The sequence below is a fragment of the Sminthopsis crassicaudata genome, chromosome 4, assembly GCF_048593235.1.
Source record: "Sminthopsis crassicaudata isolate SCR6 chromosome 4, ASM4859323v1, whole genome shotgun sequence".
NCBI classification, from domain to species: Eukaryota; Metazoa; Chordata; class Mammalia; order Dasyuromorphia; family Dasyuridae; genus Sminthopsis; species Sminthopsis crassicaudata.
In genome coordinates this window covers 314,248,531-314,276,472 of record NC_133620.1, presented here as the reverse complement: position 1 = coordinate 314,276,472, position 27,942 = coordinate 314,248,531, and the positions used below count along the sequence as shown (strand labels likewise).

Sequence of the window (27,942 nt, the reverse complement as noted above, 5' to 3'; positions counted from 1 at the left end):
TAATTATAGGGAGATCAATAAGGCCAAACTATTTATTATATGTGTGTGTGTTTATAAAAATGTTATCAGTATTCTTAAAACTGTCATCATTATTAATATAGTTTGATAAACAAATTGTGCATACCCTTTGATCTAGCAGTGCTACTACTGGGCTTATATCCCAAAGAAATACTAAAGAGGGGAAAGGGACCTGTATGTGCCAAAATGTTTGTGGCAGCCCTTTTCATAGTGGCTAGAAGCTGGAAGATGAATGGATATCCATCAATTGGAGAATGGTTGGGTAAATTATGGTATATGAAGGCTATGGAATATTATTGTTCTGTAAGAAATGACCAACAGGATGAATACAGAGAGATTTGGAGAGACTTACATCAACTGATGCTAAGTGAAATGAACAGAACCAGGAGATCATTATACACTTCAACAATGTTACTGTATGAGGATGTATTCTGATGGAAGTGGATATTTTCAACAAAGAGAAGATCTAATTCAGTTCCAACTGATCAATGATGAACAGAATGAGCTACACCCAGAGAAGGAACACTGGGAAATGAGTGTAAACTGTTTTCATTTTTGCTTTTCTTCCCAGGTTATTTTTACCTTCTGAATCCAATTCTTTCTGTGCAATAAGAAATTCGGTTCTGCACACATATATTGTATCTAGGATATGCTATAACATATTTAACATATATAGAACTGCCTGTCATCTAGGGGAGGGGGTGGAGGGAAGGAGGGGAAATTTGGAACAGAAGTGAGACAGAAGCGATAATGTAAAAAATTACCCATGCATATGTAATGTCAAAAAAAGTTATAATTATAAAATTAATTTTAAAAAGTTAGTTTGATAAAAAATGATTTTAAGGCCTCAGGTCAGGTTGTTGTCTTCTTTCAGGAATGTGAGCTTCTGGCTATAAACACAAAAACCAACTTCCTATGACTTTAATTTCCTTCAGTAATCCAGATACTTGGGCAAATCACTAGCAAAAGATGAGATTGGCCTAGATTATGTCTAATGTCTTATTCAGTCATTTTACAATCATGTCTGACTTTGTGACCCTATTTGGGATTTTCTTGACAAAGATACTGGAGCAGTTTGCTATTTCCTTCTCCAACTCATTTTATTTGTTTATTTTATTTTGTGGTCATGTAGGTTTTCTTCTCCCCTCCCCATCTAATAATATTTTATTTTTTCCAATTACATGTAATGATAGCTTTCAACATTCATTTTTAAATTTTATTTATGAGTTTTTAACATTTACTTTTATAAAATTTTGATTTCTATTTTTTTCTCTCTCTTTTCCCTTACCACTCTCTCTGATGGCGATCTGATATAGGTAATACATGCACAATCATATTAAACATGTTTCCACATTAATCATGTTGTGAAAAAAAAATCAGAATAAAAAGGGAAAACCACGAGAAAGAAAACAACAAAAAAAAGTGAAAAGTCTGCATCTAAACTCCATCATTCTTCCTCTGAATGTGGATAAGATTTTTCATTATTAGTTTTTAAGAATTTTCTTAGATTATTGTATTGCTGAGAAGAGATAAGTCTATCATAGTTGGTTATTATACAATGCTGCTGTTACTGTGTACAATGTTCTGGTTCTACCCACTTCACTCAACATCAGTTTATGTATGTCTTTTGTTTTCCTTCACTTAAAAATTGTATTTTATTTTGTTCTGATTACATGTAAAGATAGTTTTCATTCATTTTTGTAAGATTTTAAGTTCCCAATTTTTTTCCCTCCTTCCCTTTCCCCAAAACATCAAGGAATCTTATATAGGTTATATGTGTAAAATCATTTCAAATGTATTTCAATTTTAGTCATGTTGTGAAAGAAAAATCAGAACAAAAGGGAAAAATCACTGGAAAGAAATAATTTATTTATTTATTTATTTTTAAAATTTTTTGAGGCTGGGTTTAGTGACTCGCCCAGGCTCACACAGCTAGGAAGTGTTAAGTGTCTGAGACCAGATTTGAACTCGGGTCCTCCTGAATTCAGGGCTGGTGCTCTATCCACTGCACCACCTAGCTGCCCCAAGAAATAATTTTTTTTTTTATTTTTTTTATTATATATATATATGTTTTATAATATTATCCCTTGTATTCATTTTTCCAAATTACCCCCCCTCCCTTATTCCCTCCCCCCGACGACAGGCAATACCATACATTTTACATGTGTTACAATATAGTCTAGGTACAATACATGTGTGTGAATATCATTTTCTTGTTGCACAATAAACATTAGAATCCGAAGGTACATGCAACCTGGGCAGACAGATATTAGTGCTAACAATTTACATTCCCCTCCCAGTGTTTCTTCTCTGGGTGTATCTACCTCTGTCCATCATTGATCAACTGGAAGTGAGTTGGATCTTCTTTATGTTGAAGATTTCCACTTCCATCAGAATACATCCTCATACAGTATCGTTGTTGAAGTGTATAGTGATCTTCTGGTTCTGCTCATTTCACTCAGCATCAGTTGATTTAAGTCTCTCCAACCCTCTCTGTATTCCTCCTGCTGGTCATTTCTTACAGAGCAATAATATCCCATAACCTTCATATACCACAATTTACCCAACCATTCTCCAACTGATGGACATCCATTCATCTTCCAGTTTCTAGCTACAACAAAAAGAGCTGCCACAAACATTTTGGCACATATATGTCTCTTTCCGCTCTTTAGTATTTCCAAGAAATAATTTTTAAAAAATGAAAATATGCTTTGATCAATATTTAGTCTCCATATTTCTTTCTCTGGATGCAGATGTTATTTTCTATCTTGGGATAGGAATTGTCACTGTTGCTGAGAAGACCTAAGTCTATCATAGTTGACTATCACACAAGCTTTTGTGCATAGTGTTTTCCTGTTTCTGCTCACTTCGTTCCATATAAGTTCATATAAGAGTCTTTGCAGGCTTTTTTGAAATCCATCTGCTCATCATTTCTTATAGCACAGTAGTAGTATTTATTCCATCACAATTCTATACCACAAGTGGTTCAGTCATTCTCCAATTGACGGGCATCCCCTCTTTGCCACCACAGAAAGAACTACTATATTTTTCTACATATGGTTCCTTTTTTTTTTTTAATGATTTCTTTGAAATACAGACCTAGTTGTAATATTTCTGGATCAAAGGCATTAACAGTTTTATAACCCTTTGGCCATAGTTCAAAATTGTTCTCCAGAATAGTTTGATCAGCTCCACCAACAATTCCAATTCATTTTACAGATGAGGAAATGGAGGCAAACAGAGTTAAGTGGCTTAAGTCCAGATTCTGAAATTTTTTTCAATAGTATTTTATTTTTCCAAATACATGTAAAGATAGTTTTCAATGTTCATTTTTGCAAAGCTTAGTGTTCCAATTTTTTCTCCCTCCCTCCTTTACTTTCCCCCTCCCCAAGACAGCAAGTAATCTGATATGTTATGCATGTGCGCTCATTTTAAACATATTTCTATTTTAGTCATGTTGTGAAAGAAAAATCAAGCAATAGGGGAAAATCACAAGAAAAAAAAAAACCAAAGACTATGCTCCAATCCACGTTCAGTCTCTATAATTCTCTCTCTGGATTCAGATGTCATTTTCCATATCAGATCTATTTGAATGAGATCAGATACAACACTAGATGATGATCTATCTGAGTCCAGGTTCAGCATTCTAGCCACTGTGGCACTTAGCCACCCCTATTTTTGATACTGTCCTTTCAAACTCTACTGCCATCTATAGTCCTAATCCTAGGGCAGCAGATCTGAACCAATTATATCCCACTGAGAATTTAGTCCCCTATCCCTGCTGTGGCTCATCTGGAGTGGCTCATCCTATGTTATCTTCCTTAACTGGAAAGACTACAGTAGACATGGACATATTTAAATGTCTGGGCCCAACTTCCTCCGGCCAGAGTAATCCTCTCATGCAGCACAAGGCAGAGAAATCCCAAATGGGAGCTGTGAAAGAATCCCCCAAATTAGAGCCAGTGTGGCAACAGAATGTGTCAGAAGGAGCAGTGGTGGGAAGTGTGGGGAAAACCTTTCCATCGACTTTTGGGAGCTTCCTCTTTCATTTAGGGTAGAGATGTGGGGGAGGACAGGAAAGGAGGTATTTCCACAGGCCCCAGACTTCAAAATCATGCTCTTCTGGAGATCAGGAGACATTCATCACAGTTTCAGGGTGATTTTCCTTAGAGCATTACAACTCCTACCCCATGATTCCTAGTACTGCTGGTACACATCAGAGGGTGGGAAAGGAACAGAAAAGATCTGTAATAACATTTTAACCCAAAAATTTGCTGAGTTAGTTGTATATCCAGAGGCAGAGTATGTGCAAATATATATGTCTCTTTGTGCATGTTTCTAACTAGCCTTTAAAGCATTTTTAAAATTTTAGATGATAGCATAAAAATGATGTCTCTATCAAATTTCTGTATAGCATGAAACTTGAATAAATTGATAATACTAAATGATGGAATCGAAATCTTCCTCATCTTGTATTTGTGTAGTTAACTTTTTAAACTCTTGGGTAAGACTACATTGAATTAAGGAAGAACAATAAATAAAAAGTCTCACCCACAAATAGAGGATGAGGAGATTTGGCTAGTTCATATGAAAGAGACTTAGAACTTTTTAGGGGATTGCAAGCTCTGTATGAGTAAGCTTTGTGATATGGCAGTGATTAGAGACTATCTTAACAAAAGTATGATAGCCCTACACTAGAAAAAAGCATTACATGTGGATTTATAGATTGTTGTTCAGTTACTTCAGTCATATTTGACTCTTCCTGACTCCATTTGGGGTTTTCTTGGCAAAGATACTGGAATATTTTGTCCTTTTCTTCTCCAGTTCATTTGATAGAGAAGGAGATGGAGACAAACAGGGTTAAATGACTTGCTCCAGGTCACCCAGCTAGTGTCTGAGGCCAGATTTGAACTTCCTGACTTCAAGCTCAGGGTTCTAGCCACTGAGCCACCAAACTGCCTATTTATATGACCTAAGTTCAAGTTTGCCCTTTGCCTCTTACTTTGTGATCTTGAACAAGTCACAAAACTTTTCTGGGCTTCAGTTTCCTTATGTGTAGAATGAAAAAAATTAGCCTGGATGCCTTTCTAAGACCTCCTCTAGCTCTACAATCATCTCTAGACTATCACAACATTTTAAAAGGAGTAATCAACCAAAACACCATCAGAGGATGTAAAAAGACTGGCCATTCAAAAACTAGTTAAAAGAATTGGTGATACTTAGCTAGAGGATAGAAGAATTAAAGGCTATATGAAACTATCTCCAAACATTTCCAGAGCCTGAACTTGACTCTAGGCCTTTTGATCCCAGACCGTTGCTTTTCTATTATCCCACCCACCCACTTTTTCATGAAGAAGGCAATCCTCACATCTCCAGATTCCTGCTCAGCATAGAGTAGAGGCTCAAATACACATAGCCTCCAAATGCCCCACAGGCCTGCAACTGCCCAGTTCCTAGAACCATGCATTGGTATAGGATGGAAAGGAGCACGGGTTCTGTGTACCCTTTCCCCCGCAAAGGTTCCCATTTATGAGGACTTCCTTGGTAACATTGAGATCCCATTTCTAAGTCCCATCTCAAGTTTCCCCTTCCATGGAGAGAGCTGGTCTATCCCCTGACTCCTACTAGCTGGGTTCTCTCCTTCCTGAGGCTTGACACTGGCTCCAGGCAGAGTTCCAGGCTTCATTTGCATTGCAACCCAGATGGTTCACCACAGACTGGCTTCCCAGAACTGCTCTACTCCCCTTCTGTTTATTCCCGACTGGCAGAGGAGTAGCAATTGCTTCAGGGCAAATAGAAACTATTTCCAACCCAACCCGGGACAGAGAAGGGTTTGTTGATTTAGGGTCAGAGTAGAGAATTGGCCGTGAGCCAACTTTCCCCCCACAAAAACTCTGAATTTGGAAGAAGGTCTAACCATGAGAGAAGAAGTTATTATTCCCCCAACCACACACAACATACATTCTCTAGCATATACACAGATATTCTCTGCCCTTCTCCCCACATACCAAATCAGACTGAAGCTCTCTACTACAAAGCCACCAATTCCCACCATTCAATGGCCCTTTAGTTTAGGGTTTTCTTTGTAAAGTTAAAAAAAAAAAAAAAAAAGATGAGTCCTTAGCAAACACACAAGAGCTCTCTAGTGTTGGTCTAATCTCCAGCCCTAGGCTCTAGAGGGATTACACACTCAGAGAAATTTCATTGGGGAATTGGTCCCTGAGTTTGCTTAATATTATTCCTCCTCCCATCAGTTTTTTTTTTTTTTTCCTTTCAGGGAAATACTAGAGGCCAGCAAGGGCTTAGAATGCCAGAAAGAAAGAACTACTCAGCCACAGAGGAGACATCTGAGCCATTAACTTTTTCATCCTGCTTTCCTCCAACAGGAACAAAGACTAAGAAGACGAACCTTCTCCCCTAAGCTGACAAGCTATCCTCTTTCCTTTAATTCTCTCCAACCAATTTAGGACTTTCTAGAACAAGTAATAATGCGATAATAGCCAATTCCAATGGGTGGGAGAGAGAACCTAGAGAACATTTCATAGAAATGAGAGATCCAGAGGCATGCAGAGAGCATTGGCTCAAGCTCTGTGTTCATCTCTGGGGAATTCTGAAGCCTGAAGATATCCTCTCCCTCATCCCCCGGTCTCTGGCTGGAGAGTAAAATGGGCCTGGGGTGAGGCGGCGGGGCAAGGAAAAAGCATTCATCAATTGACCACTTGTGCCGGACACTGTGCTAAGCACTTTACAAATATTATCTCATTTGTTTAGTTCAGTCTCCTAAAAGTACCTTTTTTTTTTTTTTTTTTTTTTTTTTTTTAAGCAGATAAAGAACCAAACTGAGTTGGGGAGTTCCAATTTTTTGGCCTTTAGTTCATACCATTCCATACTCAAAGTAAGTCCAAAGGCACTAAATAAGGCTTTAAAATTCCAAATTGTAGGGGGGTGAATGTCTTCTAAATAGATATCACTCTAGGCTTTTTTCTAAATAATGTTTCCCAGCAACTGCCACTGATAAGATAATTCCAGTACAGCTTTTCTTTAACTCCTCTTCCCAGGATACCTGATTCTCTAGGAGATTAGATCAGTCAGCTGAGTTAAGAAAGTGGTGTGAGTTATAAAGAAAGAAAGAAAAAGAGTAGGATAGAGAGACTAGCATGGCTGTGACCGTTTTTTTCCACAAACCACAATCTCAGGATCACATGGCATAAAAAGTAAACTCCTGTATTTAGAAGGTGCTGGAGTAACTGGATAAAATTTCAAATAAAATATTTATGTTTTATGTTCATCTACCTATCTATGTATCTCTTGAAAGAAGAGAGAGAACATATATGCAAATATGCTTGTATACACACTATATATATGTAGTTAGAAATGTGTGTATGTATTACACATATACACAAATACACACACACACACACACACACACACACACACACACACACACACACACAGAAAGTAGTTAATTTCCAGGCAGTTTGGGAGGGAGGACACTAACAGTTATGAGAATAAGTCAAAACTTCACATCCCAGGTGTTACTTGAACTGAGTTTTTAAAGGAAGTGAGGAAGAAATAATTTGGCTAGATTGCAGAGTAAGGGAAGGGGATTAAGTTGGATGAAGTTGAAAACATAGTTTGGGGCAGGTTATAAAGGGTTCTGAAAGCTAAACCGAGGAATTTATATTGAGAGAAGTCTCAACAATAGAGCTGATTGAATAGAAGAGTCACATGGTCAGATTTGCACTTTAGAAAAATTATTTTGGCAGCAATGAGTAGGATGGCCTGGAGTGATGAGAGACTCAAGAGAGCAATTAAGAGGTTGTTGCAATAATCTAGGTGAGAGGCAATGAGGGCCTCAGCTAAGGTGATAGTTGTATAAACAGGTCAGAGGTGAAAAATGTTGAGATAGAAATGGCAAGCTTTGACAAATGATTGCCTATATGGGAGGTGAGGGAGAGTAAGAATTCTAACATAATTCTGAGATTACAAACCTGGACAGCTAGGCTAAAACCTAGACAAAGGACAGCTTTATTCCCTTCTTCTGATCACTAAGGTCTGAGGAGCCAGGTTGTGCAGTAGCCTTACAATCAGAGAAGCCCAGTGACACTAGTTTCCTAAAGTCATTTTTGTCACTCTTCAATAAAGGATTGGGAAACAATGGAGTTTATCAGGTCAAAGTGAAACTGCCTGTCTTCCTTTCTTATAGCACAAAGAAGTAGGAAGATACTGAACTTTAGCCTGAAGATTGGAAATGAGAATTTGGGAAATTCTCCCTTGTTGAAGGGAAAGTGACAGCTGTGTATAACTGTTTGCTGCTTCTCAAGATACCATGGTTTTCTTCACCCTTAATTTAACAAAACTGTTTTTGTTTTATAGAGATATTAGACAAGTTAAGAAAGCTATGTAACATAGTGGATAAAATGCCAGGCTTGGAGTGAGCAAGATCATCATCATGAATTCAAATATGGCCTCAGACAGATACTTAATTCAGACAGACACACAGCTGTGTGACCCTAGGCAAGTCACTTAACTCTATTTGCCTCAGTTTCCTCATATGTAAAATGAGCTGGAAAAGAAAATGGCAAACTACTATAGTATCTTTGATAAGAAAACCCCAAATAGCATCACAAAGATTGAAAGTGAAATGACTGAACAACAAGAAAAATTTAAGTTATTTTAATGACTAAGTAAAAACATGTGTCTTTATTAGATAGGAAGAGATGAGTAGATTGAACTTGATTCTTGAATATATTCTGTTATAGGACAGACTGCCCACATACTTATTACATACTATTTCTGATCAATAGCCTCATCAAGTAGTATTTTTTCCCTATTTTATATGTAAAACAAAAAAAAGGAAATTTGATTCAATAAATACTAACTAAGCTTCTACTCTATGCATGGCACTATTGAAACAAACAAAATAAATTTATATTCCAGACCTCAGAAAGGTTCACTGACATTTGCCCAGAACCATAACGGTAATTTCAGAGTAAAGACTGGACTTCAGCCCCTGAGTGCAATAAGACCACTTCATCAGGATGTCATTCATAAGTCAGAAGGAAGAATGATCCCTTTAATTGGTGGAACTGTGAATTGATCCAGCTATTTTGGAGAGCAACTTGAAACTATGACCAAAGGTCTGTAAAACTGTGCATACTCTTTGATCTACTGTGTCTATATGCCAAAGAGATCATAAAAGAGGGAAAAGGACCCACATGTACAAAAATGTTTTTAAAAACTCTTTTTTGTAGTGGCAAGAAAATGTAAATTGCCCATCAATTGGGGAATGACTGAATTAGTTATGATATATGAATGTAATGCCATATTATTGTTCTATAAATGATGAACAGTGATTTTAGAAAAACCTGAAAAGAACTGATGTTGAGTGAAGTGAGCAGAACCAAGAGAATGTTGCACACACTACAGCACTATAGTGATTTAAGAAAATTCCAATAGATTTGGGGTGAAAATGTCATCCACATTAAGAGAACAAACTATGAAGATTGAAGCATACTATTTTTTCTTTTTAATTTTCAATATTATTTTATTTTTCCAACTACATGTAAAGAAAGTTTTCAATATTCATTTTTGTAAGTCTTTGTATTCCAAAATTTTTCCCTCCCTCAATCTCCCTCCTCTATAGATAGCAAGTAATTGATATAGGTTAAATATGTGTAATTCTTTATCCATATTTGTCATGTTGTGGAAGAAAAATCAGACTAAAAGGGGAAAACTATGAAAAAGAAATAAATTAACAATTTTAAAAGTTAAAGATACTATGCTTAGATACATATGCAGTCTCGGTAAGTCTCTCTCTGGATGCAGATGACATTTTCTATCCCAAGTCTATTGGAATTGCCTTGAGTCAACACTTTTCTGAGAAGACCCAAAGCCATCACAGTGATTATCACACAATCTTGTAACTGTATACAGTGTTCTCTTTCTTGGTTCTGCTCAAAGAATACTTTTTTCACCTTTTTGTTTGCTTTTTCTTTCTTTTGGTTTTTCCCTTTTATTCTTATCTTTCTTTTACAACAAGACAAAAATGAAATATGTTTAAAATGAGTGTATATGTATAACCTCTATCAGATTGCTTGTCTTGGGGAGGTAAGGGAGGGAGAGAGAAAAATTTGAAACACAGAGTCTTACAAAAATGAATATGAAAGCTATGTTTACATGTATTCGGGGAAAAATCTATTGAGAAAAAATTTTAAATACTTAAAAAAAAAATTTTAATTAAGAGGTTTTGTTTTGTTTTGCTTTGTTTTTAAGTTAAACTGGTTCTTCTCAAAGGCAAAATTTTGAAACCTAGCCATATAATGCTCTTAAAATCAGCTGGACAAAACCCCAGAAAGAAAAGCCATTGAGGAGAATTTTCAGGGCCTTCATTTACTGTTTCTTTCCTTGCCAAAATTCCAAAGTAAGTTGATCTCGCTGGCCAAGTGACCACTGTATCTTCCAGAGAACCTTGCCCAACTTTTAATAATGAAATAATAGAATCTGCAGCCCTTAGAGACTATGCTGGTTCTCTCTCTATAAGGACTTTCTTTTCTTTCTAAACAACGAAGTCTCTGTACTTCCTAAGCTTGAAGTTTTATGTTCATCACAACAAGGTACAAGTGGCACTCAGGTAATTGTCTACAAACAACAACCTATTTTCATAGGATCAAAGATTTAGAGAGGAAAGGATCTTTGTAGTCCAAAGTCCTCATTTTAGTTGAGGAAACTGAGAGCTAGAGTTACTCTGAGACCCCTCCAAGCTTATATGGGTAGTAAATGGTCATCTTATTCTAAATCTAGTTCTCATTCCAATAAACCATTCAATTTTTGGGCTAGAAAAATAATTTTCCCATCAGCAAAATAGGAAGTGCTGTCTCCTGAGGGTTAGGGGGAGGAGTGGTTCCCAGCATCTGTAATAAACTACATTATGAGTAACTGAGAAACAAAAACTGCTCTGTGTGCTGTCCCCTTGTCATGAATGACTTTTTATCTTTATGACCAGGAATGACTTTTTATCTTTATGACCAGGAAACTTTTTCCTGGAAACTGGATCCTAGCTTCACAGAAAATCTACAAAGGGAAAGATTAGAAAGAGATAGATATCCACTAAATTCCAAAGTATAAAAAAATAACTGAGTGAAGAAGCACTAGGGATCAGAGAACTAGATTTTGTTTTCTTGTTGTTACCACTTCACCTTCCCTACCAGGTCCCCAGGAATCAGAAAAGACTTTGCCCCAAATTGCTGACTGAGCAGTGCTTTATAACTCCAGATTGGTACCTGACAAGGGTGTGTGGTGAGTCTCCTAAAGATACCTTGGGCAGCAGCTCTCACCTACCCTCCTTCTTTTTCCTCCCATATTGTTTCCTTCTATCATTTTTTGTCTTTCCTGGAGGTGTAGCTCCAACCATCCTAGTCATGTCACCCACCAAGGCTCACTAATCCAGTTCATCTTCCTGCCACATAAAAATGTTCTCCTTCTGAATCCTCACCCAAACCCATACCTGAGGGCTGAAACAACTGAAAATAATCAGGCTATAAGAAACTTTGAAAAAAAAACTTTCCTATTATAAATTTAATAACTGAGCAAACTTGGATAATTTAATATACAAAACTGTGAGGATTATTTCTAAATCATGAGTTTTCATTGTATACTTTGTGTTTTTAAAGTGTACATTAAAAATAATATGATATTAATAAAAATTGCCCTATTTATATCCCTCTCTGAACCTTTTTTTCTGTGCCTTTTAAAAATGTTTTTGATCATCTTTTTTTTTCTGATTTCTATCACAATCCCATAAATTGACATGCACACATACACACATACACAAAATCCTCTCTTGTAATAGGTATACTTATTACAAAATAGCTCTACACCTTGGTCATGCTATAAAATGTATACCCCATTTTGCACCTCTAAACCATCACCTCTTTGCCAAGAAATGGCTGGCATGCTTTATCATTAATTTTTCAAAGTCATGATTTGTCATTATATTGATCAAAGAAAATTCTTATGTAACACCAATTCCCATCTAAGAAAGGTGAGCAGTTTTCCCAGAGAAACAGCCTTGCTCTTTGTCTGAGGAGGGAAACAAAATTCCCGATTGATTAAAATAATATTGAGCATGACACTGAATACATACTTAAAAGAAACTATTGAAGCACATATTTTATGGTAAGGTAATGAGAGAGAAAGCTTTGAAAGGCAAGGACAAACTTCAAAAAAAATTTATTTTTTTTCCCAGTTACATTTAAAACAATTTTTTAAACATTTGTTTTTAAAACTTGTGAGATTCTGTCCCTTATCCCCACTCCCCCATTAAGAAACCACATGAGGGGCAGCTAGGTGGCACAGTGGATAGAGTTCAAATTTGGTCTCAGACACTTAACACTTCCTAGCTGTGTGACCCTGGGCAAGTCACTTAACCCCATCTCAGGGAAAAAAAAAAAAAGAAACCACATAACTTTTGAATGGCTACTGGGTCCCTCAGAGTTGCAGATTTGTAGGGCCTCTCATACTGTTCTTTGATTTCCAATACCATGTTAGAAACTATTAAGCGGAGACTCCCTTTGGGGGCATCATTCTTTCTCTCCTAGGTTAATTTGAGCTATTTTATTTTGCTCCCACCTGAAAAGCTCCTCTAATGCTATTTAATCTATCCTAATCTATATAACTTCCCCAACTTCTATTTATGATTGTGAATGGATAAGTGATTACTCAATATCCATTTTTTTTTTTTTGTGATGGTTTTTATGTAACCAACATTTGATGGGATTAAGACAATCTAGTGAATCAGGCAAATTATTATTCTCATTGGCATATATCTTGGAGCATGAAAATGTAATTGTATCCCTAGACTTATAGATATATGCAACGTGTAAATAGGCAAGGGAATTACTTTGCCCAGCCGTGGTCCCCTGCCTTCCTCTTTCAAAGGTACAAATCAAACGTAAATGAACTCTGAAAAAAAACCCAACCATATGACCATATTGATTTACATGTGAATTCTATCAAACATGCAGAGAAAAAGCAATTAAACTACTTGCAAAAATAGGAAAGAAAAGGGTCCTTTCAAACTTTATTACCCAAATATGGTTTGGATACCTAAATCTGGAAAAAATAAAGGGAAAGAAAGCTGTCAATCAATATTCCAAATGAACATAAATGCACAAATATTAAATAAGAGGCAGGTAGATGGTGCAGTGGATATAGAACAAACCCTAGAGTCAGTAGGATCTGAGTTCAAATTCGACCTCAGATATTTAACACTTACTATCTGTATGTCCCTATGCAAGTTATTTAACCCCAATAGCCTTAATATATATATATATATATATATATATATATATATATTTACCCAAATATATAATGTTATCAAAGTATATTTAACTGAACCAGGTTAGATTTATATCAGAAATGTAAGGTTAGTTCAGTAGGCAAATTAAAAAAAAAACTAGATTATATTAATAGCAAAAATATATTTTAAAACCATGTTATCATATCACCATGGACTTTTCAAAAAAGCTTTTTGAGAAAATCTAATATACATTCCTTTCATTAACATTAAAAAATCATAGAAAACAAGGAACTTTCTTTAATATAATAAGTAGTAGCTATTTCAAGCTAAAAGCCAAAATGATGGAGAGATAGAAAAATAGATATATAGATACATAGATATAGGCCTTTCCAATAATATCAAGGTTAAAATACAAATATCCATTATTAGTACCACTATTTGATATGATACTAGAAATGCTAGCTAATAATTAGAAAAGGGCAAATTAAAGGAATGAGGCCCCACATCTCATCCAGATATCCTATTGTCTAAGATGACAAAAAATAGAAAATAGCAAATGTTGGAGAAACTGTGGGAAGACAGGCATTCTAATGCATTGTTGGTGGAACTATGAATTGATATAGCCATTTTGGAAACAAATGCCCCCAAAGTAATTAAACTGTGTATATGCTTTGACCTAGATATACAACTTCTAGGTATATATCCCAAAGAGAATAAAGAAAGCAGAAAAGTATTCATTTGTACAAAAATTTAACTGCTCTTTTTGTCATGGCTAAGACCTGGAAATTAATATGGTTCCTCTTAAGGAATAGCTAAATAATTATGGTATATGAATGTAACAGAATCTTATTGGATCATAAGAAAAGATGAAAGCGATAGTTTCAGGGAAATCCATGAAAATTTGTATAAGCTGATACAAAGCAAAGTAAATAAAGCCATGACAAAAATTGTACAATAGCAACATCACTATGAAAATAAACAATTTTGACACACTTAAAAACTCTGATCAATGCAATTGATCAACGCAATGACCATTCATGATTCCAGAAATTAATATTTCATGCATGCTCCTCATCTGCTAATAGAGAGGTGATACATCAAGATACAGAATAAGATTTTTGGAGTCAGCTAATATAGGAGATCATTTTGATCTCATATATATATATTTGTTTCAAGGGTTTTATTTTATTTTTTTTTCTTTTTTCCACTGATGAGGGAGAGAGAAGAGGAAAAGGAGATGGGGTAGGATGGCAGGGGAGAGAATTTTAAAAGAGCCATTGAATCAACTTTTAATTTTTTAAATATATTTTTATTTCATTAAGTATTTCCCAATTACCTATAAAAATGTTTAACATTCTTTTTTTTTTTTTAATTTAGAGTTCCAAATTCTACCCTCCTCCACTCCTTGAGAAGGCAAGCAATATATCCATTATATACATGAAGTCATGCAAAACATATTGCTATATTAGCTATGTTGCAAAAGAAATACGCACATACATAACTAACTGTGTTTTAATCTCCACTCAGTTTGTCAGTTCTCTCTCTGGAGATGGATAGATTTTTCACCATAGCTTCTTTGGAATTGTCTTGGATTATTGTGCTGATTAGAGTAGTTAAGTCTTTCATAGTTGAACATCCTTACAATGTTGATTCTCCTTTTTACAAGGTGTTGAACTTTTTACAAGATTCTCCCTTCACTTTGCATCAATTCATATAAGTTTTCCCAAAATTTTTTTCTGAAATACCTCCCTTATCATTTCATGTAGCACAATAATATTCTATCTAATTCATATGCTACAACTTGTTCAATAATTCCTTAACTTATGAGTATCCCCTTAATTTCCAGTCCCTTGCCATTATGAAGAGTTATTCTCAATATGTTTGTACATCATTAGAATTTGTTTTTCTTATGATATGCTTCTTTATTATTCTTCCTCATTTTTCTCCCTTGTCCCTCCTGTTTCCCTATTGACTGACAGATATTTCTATTCCCAATTGTGTTTGTGTTCATGTGTCCTCCTTTAACCAATTCAAATAAGAGCAAGGTTCAAGTGCCATTTATTCTCCCCACCCTTTTCTCCTTGTTGGTATAGATTTATAATTCACCCCAATTATATGAAATAATTTTACCCATTCTTCTTTCTTTTCCATTCCATCCTCTCAATGTAGTCCTCTTCTCTTTTTCTATTCTTTTAAAATAATCAAGATATAAAGTATATTATATTTAAAAGAAAAGCTGTACAAATAGATAATTGAAGTTTTGTTTATAATCCTTTTCTTCTGCTGGAGGGTATTTATTGAAATGTTCTTTTTTTTTTTTGTTAACTATTAAAAAAAACCTAGTAAGTGTTAGAGTCAGAATTTGACTCTAGGATTAATTTTTTCCCCACTATACCAAAGTTCCTATTAGTGGTAGAATAGGAGAAAGAAAGAATAAGTGGCTTGCCTGAGACTAATGGAAAACTACTACTTATCAAAAGCTCAGCTTTTGGGGCTTAACACTGTTATCTAGATTTATTTGTATCTCTCTCTCTTATCAAAATCTGCCTTAAAATACAAGCGATGAGGCCTGAGAACTGGACAATATTAAATCAATAGCTATAGTCCCTGATCTTTGGGAATTAACAATTTAAGAACAACTGAATTATTCTCTCTGAATTTTCATAGATTTTTTTTTTTAAAGAAAGGATTGCAAAAAGTGTCATTTGTTTGAAAATTATAGGGAACAATACCACTACTAAGGTTATACCCCAAAGAGATCAAAGAGGAGAAAAGGACTCTTATGTAAAAGAAAAATAAATTAAAGCAGATGTTTTTGAAGCAGTAAAGAACTGGAAACTAATAGGGCGTTCATCAATTGGGGAATTTTTAAACAAATTATATATCCAAACAAATTATATGGATATAATGAAATTTTATTAAATAAACTTTAACCTAATAGACTTGTATGAAATGATAAGAATGGAGGATACAGAACCAGGAGAACAATTTATATAATTACATAAAGAAAAATAGCTTTGAAAGATCTAAGAATTTTTATCAATGCAATAACTAAATAGCTTTTAGCTAGAAAAAAGGAAGGACTAGTTATGAGACAGGGAAAGTTTTTAATTGCCACATCAAAAAGGAAAAAGACTGACATTTTTTGTGGACATAGAAATGGCCATTTTGGGTCTGCAGAAATAGTTAAAGTTATAGATCTGTTAAAACATGTTAGCAGATTCTGGGCTTTTTGAGACTAATCATTAAGTTGCTTGGCACTGTCTCTCAATCAGCTAAATTGAATTAGTTTACTGTATTTTAAAGTAGGTCTGATTTACATAACTAAAAGCTTTCTGAGAACCTGAACCAGAAGTTTACAGAAAAACTACAAAAGGAAAAAAATCCCTCTCTGAGATTTTCCAAGCTTCTCTCCCTTGTGAGGGACTTGTGGAATCTGTCCTGGCTAGGTTGCTGTCCTTTGCTGGTCTGGATTCTTCTGGAATTTGTGCTGGTGCCCAAACATCTTTGACATGGCTCCCCAGCATTTCTGACGTGGAGGGTGGTCTAGTCAGTCACTGGGCCGCAGACCTGCAGCCAGACGCTTGTATCCAAATTTCTCCAACACTCTCCCCTGGAGTCCTAAAGTCCAACAGTTTCTTAAAGTCCTTTTTACATGTTCCCTTCCTTTGTAGATGCACATGAAAGGACAGTTTTCTGCCACCTTAAATTTTGGGGCTGTGTGTGTTTATATTGGAATTCTGATTCTGAAATTGTATGGAATAATTATTAATTAGTACATGCTAAAATTGTGAACTTGTTTATTCTGGTATAAGATTTTAGAAATATTTGTACTAGGGGCAGCTAGGTGGCACAGTGGATAGAGCACCATTCTTGAAGTCAGGAGGATCTGAGTTCAAATTTGACTCAGACACTTAACACTTCCTAGCTTTGTGACCCTAGGCAAGTCACTTAACCCCAGCCTCAGGGGAAAAAAAAAGAAAGAAATATATGTACTAGAAATTTAAATGGGTATTTGATTTGAAGTTTAAAAAATTGGTATTTTCTGATAACTAACCTAAAGAGATCACATGAATTGCCTAATTAGATGAAATATATTTAAGCTACTATGTTGCTTATTGCACATCGGGCAGTTTGTAAAATTGTATAAGCTGTGCTTTAACATTTTGTCAATCCAGCTGGATAAATTTTGTGAAATTTGGTCCAAAGTTATTTAGATATTATCTATATTCTAAATCTTAAGGTTTGTCTTGTTTTCTCCTTTTAACAAATAAGCAAAAGTAAGAAAATCTGGACTATAGGGATATGTGTAATTGCAAAACAAATTGGATCTGAAAGGTGTGTGTGATATGTCTAAAGATAAACGAGAAGATATTGAGGAAGTGTCCCGTGAAGGGGAGCCTGGCTCCAGAATATTCAAGATAGGTTTTACTGAAATGAAACCAGTGGGAAAACTCAGGTATTTACTGATTATAGTGGACTATTTGATGGGATGGGTGGAAGCTTTCGTCTAAGCTCTGCTGATTTAAGAAGGGTTAGTGAAATAACATTGGAACAAATTGTACTTTAGTATGGATTGGTGGAGACCAATGATTCTGATAAATGGAACATTCTAAGGTTTTATAAGAAACAATAGGGTGGAATTGCAAATTTGTGTGGCAATTCCATACACCTGGGAATCTGCCCTCATCGAGAAAGTGGAAAGAATGAATCAGATTCTTAAGAAACAGATTACTAATTTGATGTTAGAGACTAAATTGCTTTGGACCAAATGTTTGGCAATTACTTTGTTAAAGAATTAGAATTGTCCCCAGAAGTAATCTGGGACTCTCCCCATGAGATGCTGTTTGGTTTTCTTTTGTTTGGAAATAAAAAAAGGAAATACCCTCTTTTGAAACGAAGGATAAATTTTTAAGGAATCATACACTGGCAGTGTCCTTATCCCTTTTAGCCCTTAGGAAGCAAGAATTGCTGACCCAGACATCATCTTTGGAGTTTGCAATTCCAGGAGAATGGATGCTTACTAAGTCCTGGAAGAAGCTGAGTGGGAAGGACCTTACCAGACATTACAGATGACTGAGACTGAAGTCTAGAGGCTGAGAACACCAAGGTTAAAGGATCTGTGGAGGAACCTCAAGAATGGACTGTTAAGAACAATTTATAACTTCTAAAATTGACTTTACACTGGGGCAATTAGGAATGTTTTGGTGGGAGGTTTTTGGTGCTGATAGGAATTTAACAATATTGGTATTGTACCTGTTATTTATATTTCCAGAATATATAGGGACTCCTCAAATGGAGGAAGTTGAATTAACATTTTTTTAGAATGAAGAAATTAATGTTAATTTTGATAGAGTTCTTTAAGGTTAAATTAGGATAATACATTATATAGTCTATGAGTTTTAGTTGGTTGTACTGTGTCATTTTAAAGTTGTTCCCATTGTTTGGGGAGATTCTGAGAATGGTCTATGTCTTTGTCCTCTTTGAACATGATTAATACCTGAATATGTTTTGATATAGATTGGTTATTGAGTATCTTAAAGTAAAATGATTTGTGTAATGTTGAATTTAAAACCCATCTACTTAGGTATGAAGACAATCTGTGAATTTTCTAGGATAAATCTCTTACTATTATCAATGTAAGATTATAGTCAATACTTATTTAGGATATGTGATCCTTGACAGCTAAATTCACCTGAAGCTTTGATTAATGAGACTTGCTATTTTAGATAAAATCTTTTGGGATTGTAGCTGATTTGATTATTTGGAGTTTTAAATTCAGGTATGATTGTCTGATGGATCATCAAAGCAATAATCCACTATCTGAAAGGTATATGCCACAAGGTATTCAGAGGAATGTGATTCTGAATTGTTATAGGTGAAGGTTAGTATCTGGGCCAGAGTTGGGAGGGCAACCTTGGCCTCCACTTACGATGGTATCCTTCTGACTCAGTTTCCCAGTGGTGTTTCTTTGAATAAGAACCTACCTGAATATTCCTGAACCTGGCTATAAGGTGGAATTGTTATTATATACAATTACCTAAAGTCAAACTGAACTAAAGATGCTTTATCCTGTCATGTATGTACTCTCAGGCTCAGGCCTGAAGGACCAGTTTTTGATTATATACTTTCCCTACTTTTTCCTCTTACAGCAAATTTCTAATCAGGGCAAGTGTTTAGTAGAAGCTATGAATACAATTCAAGCATGTAAGATCATGCAGTTTCCTATTTGAAAATGTGGTCATTTGGCCTAGTCATCTATTTGTTGCTAGATGCATATATCTGTCTGTTTCTTTTAGCATTTCTATTTTTGCTGACTTTCCTGATAGACATCTTTATTTGTGAAGGATTACCTACTTTAATTAGACTACTTGTTGGCTGAAGAAGGTAGTTTGTGGAAAACTAATATTTTTCTGTGTGAAAATTGATGATAATGGGCAGGGAGTGAAATTAGAACTTGACAGCCAGTGGGGAAAAAAAAGTCAGAAGGGAGGATGAGGGCTATCATATGTTTCTATAATTCTGTATGTACAACTTGTGTTTTGCACTTTTCTACTGACACCTTGTCTGTTGGGAGTTGTCCTTGCTCAAAAGATCAATAAATCCTTTTTTGCTTTTTACCTGAAGAGTCTCTGATTTTAATTTGGGTAAGGGTTGCTGTCCCACACACATTGAATGCTAGTGTTTGTAGAAGAATAAAGAGTTTACTACTGTTACCTAAAGAAAAGGGAGGAACAGATCAGATTATGAAAAACAAAAATTAGGGGGGAAAATGTAGGGAATTGGTAATTCCCTATTTTACCTCTTAAAAAGGTCCTGGTATCTGGAGGTCCTCAGTTCAAATCCATTTCAAACACTTACTAGCTGTGTGACCCTAGGCAAATTATTTAACCCTGATTGAAAAAGAATGATTAAGGAGATGATAGTGCCTCCACAGTAATAGGAGAGGGCTAGGAGTGGGAAACCCCATTCTTGAATGCTTTGCTACTGGAATTGGGGATTTTGTCCTGACTTGCCATGTTAGCCCAAAGAATCTGATTCTTTCCACCAATCACATTTCCTATGTGGAGTAATCATCTCCTTTCTTTATCCGATGATGAAAGCATTTTATTCTTCCCAGAGACATTAAAGATTTTCGACTTGTGTTGCAGTTTCCTTTAACACCTTCAATTGATTGATTCAATATGGCTGTCAGGGATACATTAATTGGGGTGGAAACTTCCTCCCCCTTGAATTCTTTCTCTATTTTTACTTTGTATATAGAAAAACACATTATATTTGATGTTTGTAAAGTTCTAGGAGAAAAAAAATTGTAGGGAATTGGTAAATCCCTATTTTACCTCTTAAAAGTATGATTCTTTTGAGAATTCTTTGTTGATAATCCTTTGATCACTAATATGTTGAGGAATGATTTGTTTTCTAAATCTTTCTATCAAAACTTTTTATAAGGGTTTGTATATATACATATATGCCATTATATATACATAAATATGTTAATTGTATTTCTTGGATACCTTAATAGTAAAATTTGAAATAAAAATTTCCCCCCATTTGAGCCTCTCTCTTAATTGCATTGTGTTCAAAAGCTTTCCAGTTTCATGTAATTGAAATAATCATTTTATCTTTTGTCATTGCCTCTATCCTTAGCTTTGCCAAAGAATATAATCAGGAAAACAGTTTATGTAACAATAATATTGTAAAGACAAGTGATTTTGACAGAAATGATACAATAAGTGAGATTCCAAAAGATTTATGTTGATTTATGTTCTACATAAAACCTCTTCATAAAAAGGTCATGGATTCAAAGTACAGATGAAGATTTTTTTTTTTTTAAAACATGGTCAATATAGGTATTTGTTTTTCTTTAAACAGTACACGTTTATCAGTTTTTTTTTTTCTTTTTCTAATGACGAGATAGGAGAGAGAGAAAAGGTAGATTTTTTTTACCTTGAAAATAATTTAATTTTTAAAAAAGGAGCAAAAATAGGCAAATATCAAGTAAAAAAAATAGTTATATCAGTAGCAAAAATTTGTATGAAAAAATATTTACAAAAAATAAGATTTGATAGTATCCCTCATTGTGACTTTCTGCTTATTAAATTCTAGACATCTTATTTATCTTGGCCCCTTTTAATCAGGGCTTTGAGCTAAGTCAGTCTTGTATCCACATGAGGAAGGCTGAAAAAAAAATTCCATTTACTTTTAAAGTAAAGTAAATTTTAAAGAGCACTGGGGTTAGAGTCCAAGGACCTAGGTTCAATCCTGTCTCTACTTCTTATTGATTGTGTGATTTGGAGTTTGCTTAATAATAATTTATAATAACAATAAATGACTAACATTTCTATAACACTTACTATGAGCCAGGTGTTTTACAAATATTAAACTCATTTACTTCTAGAAACAACCCTGGGAGTTAGGTGCTATTATTATTCCTATTATAAAGGTTAGGAAACTAAGGCAAAGTTAAGTATCTTGCCCAAAGTCACTCGACTTAATACCGGTCTGAGGCTGGATTGGAATTCAGATCTCCCTGACTCCGGACCCTGCTCTCTATCCACGGTGCCACCTAAGTTTTGATCTATAACTTGCCATTGAAACCAGATGGTTCTAGAGGGAAAATGAGGCATGTGACCTTGCACAGCCCTCCCTCACTTAAATCTAATTCACTTGCATTTCATAGGGTCACCTCCCTGATATCACGATCCCCTTCCAGAACCAAGGACAAACAACAGCAACTACCCACTTTATCTCTATAAGGGTCAGTTTCCTAATTTGACTAGATGTCTTTACCAATTCTGAATCCATGAATTTCTAGTAACCTAATTATTTATGGAACAGTATTTTGATTCAGATCATACTGATTATTTTCAATAATGTATGTGTTAGATCAACCTTTAAAAGCAACGGGGAAAGTCATTTTCTTTGGTGATCTGTGTAAGTGAGCTAAACTTTTTTAATCAGAGGAGGAGGAGGATTGAAAATTGCTTTCAGAGTCCCTGCCCATCCTTAGGTCAGATTCCAATTTTTGCTGTTCTAGTCTAAACTGTCAGGGTAACCCCTAGGTCTTCCCACCTCCAGATTTAAAAGATTTATTTTCTGGGCACATCAGGGGCCGCCCAAGCCAACTCTCTTCTATAGAGACCCCAGGACGCCCTCTAGTGGACAGTGTGGAGGGAGAGGGGGTGGGGAGGATTTTTGTCCTGGACTGGCAGCTCCAACCACCGTCCACAGAGCTCAGGAGAGAGGAGTCCATCCAAGGCAGAGTTTCTTACAGAAAAGGACAGCACTGGGTGAGCGTGGGGAGAGAGAGGTCCAGAAACAGAAGGGATGAAAGATGGGGTGATCTAGGATTCCAGTTCTAGTTTAATCTCCACAGTCTAGGGTGGGAGGCGAGGACTGTATAGGATGTGCATGGGGAGAGAGGGTTGCAAACGGTAAGGATAAGTGACGAAAAGAAAAACGAAGAAAGATGGGTGATCTAGGGCTACTGACTCAATCTAGTCTATGCGGTCCGGGGTAGGGGAAGAGAGCAGCATGTGATGTGAGTGGAGAGGGTGCAGGAAGCACGAATAAGTGTCTGAAAAGATGGAGCTAACTAGCATTTTCTGCCCCCGTCTAATCTACTCAATCTGTGGGGAGAAGCGGGCAATATAGGCTGTGCATGGAAAGAGAAGGGTACAGAAGATAAAGATAATGAATGAACAGAGTGTAAAAGGAATGTGAGGCGAGCTAGGGCTCCTGCCCCAGTTTGGTCTACGGAGCCCCAGAGATTCGCTCTCAGCTTCACCTTTGGGAAACACGCGTAATTTAATTTCTTACTAAACTTGGAAATGAACTCTTTCTCTTCCCTCTGGAGAATCTGTGGTTTGAAGGGTTTCTCCCCTTTCCGGGCAGCCCCCGGGAGTGGGCGGGCGGGCGTGGGGGGGCAGTGAGCGGGTTGGAGGGCTCGGAGAACCTCATCGTTTTCTTTAGCTTTATCCCTCAGAAAACCTCTTCCTCGTTTGCCTGAGCCAGCATAAACGGAGAAGGGGGACAAGCACCCGGAGTTAAACGAAAAAAAGAACTAGAGAGCCAAAGGAAATCACCCCTGCACTCTTCCACAGCAGCTCAGACTGAATCAACAGCGCCTCACGCCTTTGCCAGAAACTCACCTTCTTAGAAGGGGGAAAAAAAGTGTGAATGAGAAGTTACTGGAGGAGACGCGGCTGGAGGAGGGGCCCTCATACCAGGAACGGGCTGGATGGTCTGGCTCGGTGCCCTGGGTTTTCTCTGTTGTCTCTGTCTCTGTCCTATTGCGTGTCTCTGTCTCTGTCTTTCCCCTCCCTCCCTCGCTTCCTCCCTCCCTTTTCTCTCGCAGTCTCTGACTAAACGTTACAAGAAGACGTTCAGTTCAATTCCAGGAATAGGGAGGCGGGGCTCTTTGGCCCAACCGGTATAATAGCCCAGGCGCTGCCTCCCCTAGTGGCATTTACTCTGGACCTCTCCGCCTTCCTCATTACAGCCCGCTGCCCTGCGTGCCCGTGCCGCCCTGACTCCCAGACACACGCAGCCAGCCAGACAGGCTGGCCAAGCCCTGGGGAGACTGACGCTCCCAACCCAAACCACCCAGCCAACTGTGTCTCCCCCACTTATTCCCGGACCCAGGAGACTAAGCTTGAGAGAGAAAGGGAGGGGGGACAGGGAACTGAAGCAAAGAAGACACGCGTGGAACCCCGCTGTGGACTTTACCGTTCCCTACATTTGGCCACCACGCTGGCCACATCTGGCGGGTTTGCGGAGGACCTCGCACGGTTGGAGACAGTATTGGAGATACACACGGCCTAAAATCCGAAGACTTTGTTCAAATTGGACGAGGTAAGAAAGTGGGGGTGCAGTTTCGGGGCTTCTAGAGTGCTTTCTTAGACGTTGCTTTTCCCTTCCCGGAGTCCATTTAGAAGTCAGTTCCCACAGGAAAATGGGGTGTTGTGAGAAGGTGGGATGGAATAGGTGAAGAGGTTTGGATCTTTAATTAGGAGCTTTCTCCGCGCCCCCCCCCTACTATAAATACAAAAGCTCGGGGAAGCCTCCACTTTTCACCTTCAGAGTTAAAGCAACCCTACTTTGGAAAATGCCCCAGTTTTCTCGCTACACTCCCCCCACCTCCGGGTACCGGACATCCAGGCGCCCTGTGCGTCGCGGGGGTGGGGTGGGGTGAAGAGGGAGTGATGGGCACGGGCAGGGAATATTTCCCCTGGCTACCCACCCTGCCTCAGCCTCCTTCTTCACCATCGTCCTCCATTGGACACATTTGGTGAAAGCCAACTAGTGCACAGGAGTTTACAAATCACTCTCTTCATAGTCCTCTTCTCCTTCTCCGTCTCCACCCCCCCCCCCAGCTGGAAGTTCGGGAAAGGGCTGGCAGAGCACCCACCACGCGCTGGCACGGGGCTAGGCAGGCTGTGCTAGGGGCGGGGGATGGGTGGAGCTGTGGGAGTCTTCTCCCATTTGTCTGCCCCTACCTAGAGCTGACCCCAAAGCCTGATAGTTTGAAGGTAAGCAGTCCCCTAGTGAGTGCTGGGGGTGGGGTGGGGGAATGTGACGAAATAGACCCCATCTCCTAGCTCTGGAATCTAGGCAGCCTCAGTTGTGTGTTGGGATGGGATGATGAGACATTCTACATCTCACTGCAGCTTCTCTCCCTTCTCAGGCTCCGGGGATGTGGTAGCAGCCGGTACACCTGGGGGCAGCAGCCAAAGGATCGGGAGGAGCAGCAGCAGCCGCCTCTACTGCTGTCGCCGCGGCCGCCACCGAGCAGATCCAAGCTGGCTCCTTGCGCCATGGTAACCCACAGCAAGTTCCCCGCCACAGGGATGAACCGCCCCCTGGACACCAGCCTGCGCCTCAAGACCTTCAGCTCCAAGAGCGAATACCAGCTGGTGGTGAACGCTGTGCGCAAATTGCAGGAGAGCGGCTTTTACTGGAGTGCGGTGACGGGTGGAGAGGCTAACCTTCTGCTGAGCGCTGAGCCCGCGGGCACCTTCCTCATCCGAGACAGCTCGGACCAGCGCCACTTCTTCACTCTAAGCGTTAAAACCCAGTCAGGGACAAAGAACCTCCGGATCCAGTGTGAGGGAGGCAGTTTCTCCCTGCAAAGCGATCCCCGGAGCACCCAGCCGGTGCCCCGCTTTGACTGTGTACTCAAACTGGTACATCACTACATGCCCCCCAGCTCTTCTTCCTCCTCTTCTTCCTCCTCCTCCTCTGTGGCCTCCCCCTCTTCCTCCTTGCAGGATCAGATGCTCCCTCAACCCCTCTCTGGGGCACCTCCTAAACGAACCTATTACATTTACTCTGGGGGAGAGAAGATCCCCTTGGTGCTCAGTCGACCCCTTTCCTCCAACGTGGCCAGCCTGCAGCACCTCTGTCGGAAGACTGTCAATGGACACCTGGACTCCTATGAGAAAGTTACCCAACTCCCTGGCCCCATCAGAGAATTCCTAGACCAGTACGATGCCCCTCTTTAAAAGGGGATGGACAGTGGACGTTCTGCTTTCACCCCACCAAAATATGCAGGGAAGGGGGTTGGCCCCTCCATCACCTGTGGCACATAGCATAAGCACAAGGGATACAACCAAATTGGAGTCTCTTTTTCTCCTATCCAGAGCAGAGCCAGGGAGTCCAGAGGCCCTGCCCTCTGACTCCCCACCTCCCACCCTCTTCCCTCTCCAGAATGGGTGCAGGCTGGTCTTGAGTGTTTGAGGAGAAAGTGGCCAAAAGTCATCTCTCTTCCCCCTCTCCAATTTCTGGAAGAGTCACCAGACCTTGTAGGACAATTCAGAAAAAAAAAAAAAAGAAGAAGATTTTGTTTTTTCTTCCTTTCCTTTCCTTCCCCTCCCTGAGGAAGCTGGGGGACTGAAGGAATTTTGAACTGATGTTAGCTACTGGTGAATGTCCCAACTTTCCTAGGAACTTGTTTGCTGTTTGATTTAGTTTAAAATGGCTTGAAACCTGAGCTGGTGTCAGGGGCTGGAAGAGGAGGAAAAAGAGGGCCCCCTGGAATGGGCCTTCGGGCTAGCCAAGGAAGTGATCTGATTCTTAATGCAAATAGTTTCCCAGTCTAGATTCCCAGCCTCAGGTGAGGAGGGTGTGCTGATATTACCCTCCTGGGGAGGTAAGGAAAGGAGCCTAGGATTAGCCAGAAGAAGCTGACTCTCTCATTCTTAGTATCTCCTCACTTCTGGCACCTTTCCCTCTCCCTCTCCCTCCCCCCAACCCCCATTACCGGGAAACACCCAAGCCTAGATTCCAGCTTTCTGGGGAAAGCCAACATAACCTCTCCTGTTTTAAGGGGAGGTGGGGGGTAGTATTAAGACTCAGAAAGGAAAGGGGGGGATAAAGAGAATGAAAACTGGTCTGGTGAGAGGGTTGGTCTGGAGAAGGAGGTGATTTTTCTAAATCTTCTGTTCTCTTATCGTCCTCTAGGGGATGGACTGTCTCTTTTCCCAAAGCCCAGAAAAAGAAACTTCATATTTTCCCTCCTTTGTTTGGAAGGGGGATTGCCTTAAAACTCTCCCTGTCCCATGGATAGGGGCTGGCACACTTTGCTGATAATGGGTCCACCAGTCCCAGCCTAAAGCAGTTAAGTGACTTGCTCAAGATCACAGAAACTGGGAGAATCTTAGTGTTGTAGCATCCATGGAGTCCTCCTATGAGATATGGAGGTAGATTGTTAGGAGATTCATGTATACTAAAAGACCTCTAGAAGAATAACTTATGTTATTCTGAAGTGTTATCTAGTCCTTTTAAGGATACTCAGACTGTCCCCCCTTGAGTATCTTTGCAGTAAATCCTTCTCCTGCAGCCTCTTGGGTTCCTGGGTGTCTCTCCCCATTCCCCCCAATCCCAGGCTTCTCTAATCAGGAGTTCTCTAGCCTCTCTGCAGGCATGAATAGCAAGGGAAGTCAAAGGAGGGGTGGGAGCTGTAGCACTTAAGTGCCCTGCTCTGAGAAAGCACTGATCATTGTCACCCTACATGGAATGTAGCAACAAAGCAATTACCTGGAACTTTTTTTTTTTTTTAAATGGAAAACAAAACATGTTTTCTGTGTCAGGTGTTTGGATGAGGCAGTTGTGTGTTGGGTATTTTTTTTTTTTCTGGTTAAAAATGTTTACAAATCTGCCTCAATCACTCTATCTTTTATAAAGATTCCACCCTGTGCCCTGCCCTTCCCCCCATCCTCCTGCCTTTGAGGCTGATAAGAAGATGCTTGAAGAACCCAACAGAATACAAATTCAAGTCAAACTTTGCACATATTTATATTTATATTCAGAAAAATACATTTCAGTAATTTATAATAAAGAGCACTATTTTTTAATGAAAACTTCAATGGAGGCTTTGTATTTTCTTCCTCTCTCCAGCACATCTATAATCTATGATAACAGAAAGGTCGAAGAATGGGCCCCTGCCCAGCTACCCCAATTACATTGAGTATCTGAGGTCTACTTTCAGGTGTATCTTCTCAATGACAAAGAGAAGACAACCTTGACTTGTTAGTAAAGGGAGGGAGTATTTCCTGTCAGATTGATTCAGATAGGACCAGAATATACAAAATAGGAGTCAAAGGAGAGTTTCAAAGAGATTGCAG

The 27,942-nt window shown here is 38.3% G+C and overlaps 2 protein-coding genes across 2 annotated transcripts in view; one reads left to right on the top strand and one right to left on the bottom strand.

Moving 5' to 3' along the window:
- Positions 1–23,486, bottom strand: part of PGS1 (phosphatidylglycerophosphate synthase 1) — an 88,131-nt gene extending 64,645 nt beyond the window's left edge. The window contains exon 1 of the mRNA XM_074260270.1: positions 23,470–23,486. The gene's annotated coding sequence lies outside the window, so the exon portion shown is untranslated. The remainder of the gene's footprint in view (positions 1–23,469) is intronic.
- A 5-nt stretch (positions 23,487–23,491) lies between these two features.
- On the top strand, positions 23,492–27,682 carry SOCS3 (suppressor of cytokine signaling 3). Its single transcript, XM_074260276.1, has 2 exons — positions 23,492–24,172; positions 25,005–27,682. Exon 2 carries the CDS (start codon positions 25,135–25,137, stop codon positions 25,819–25,821), a length of 687 nt encoding a protein of 228 aa, XP_074116377.1. The 5' UTR covers positions 23,492–24,172; positions 25,005–25,134; the 3' UTR covers positions 25,822–27,682.
- The last annotated feature ends 260 nt before the right edge of the window (positions 27,683–27,942 follow it).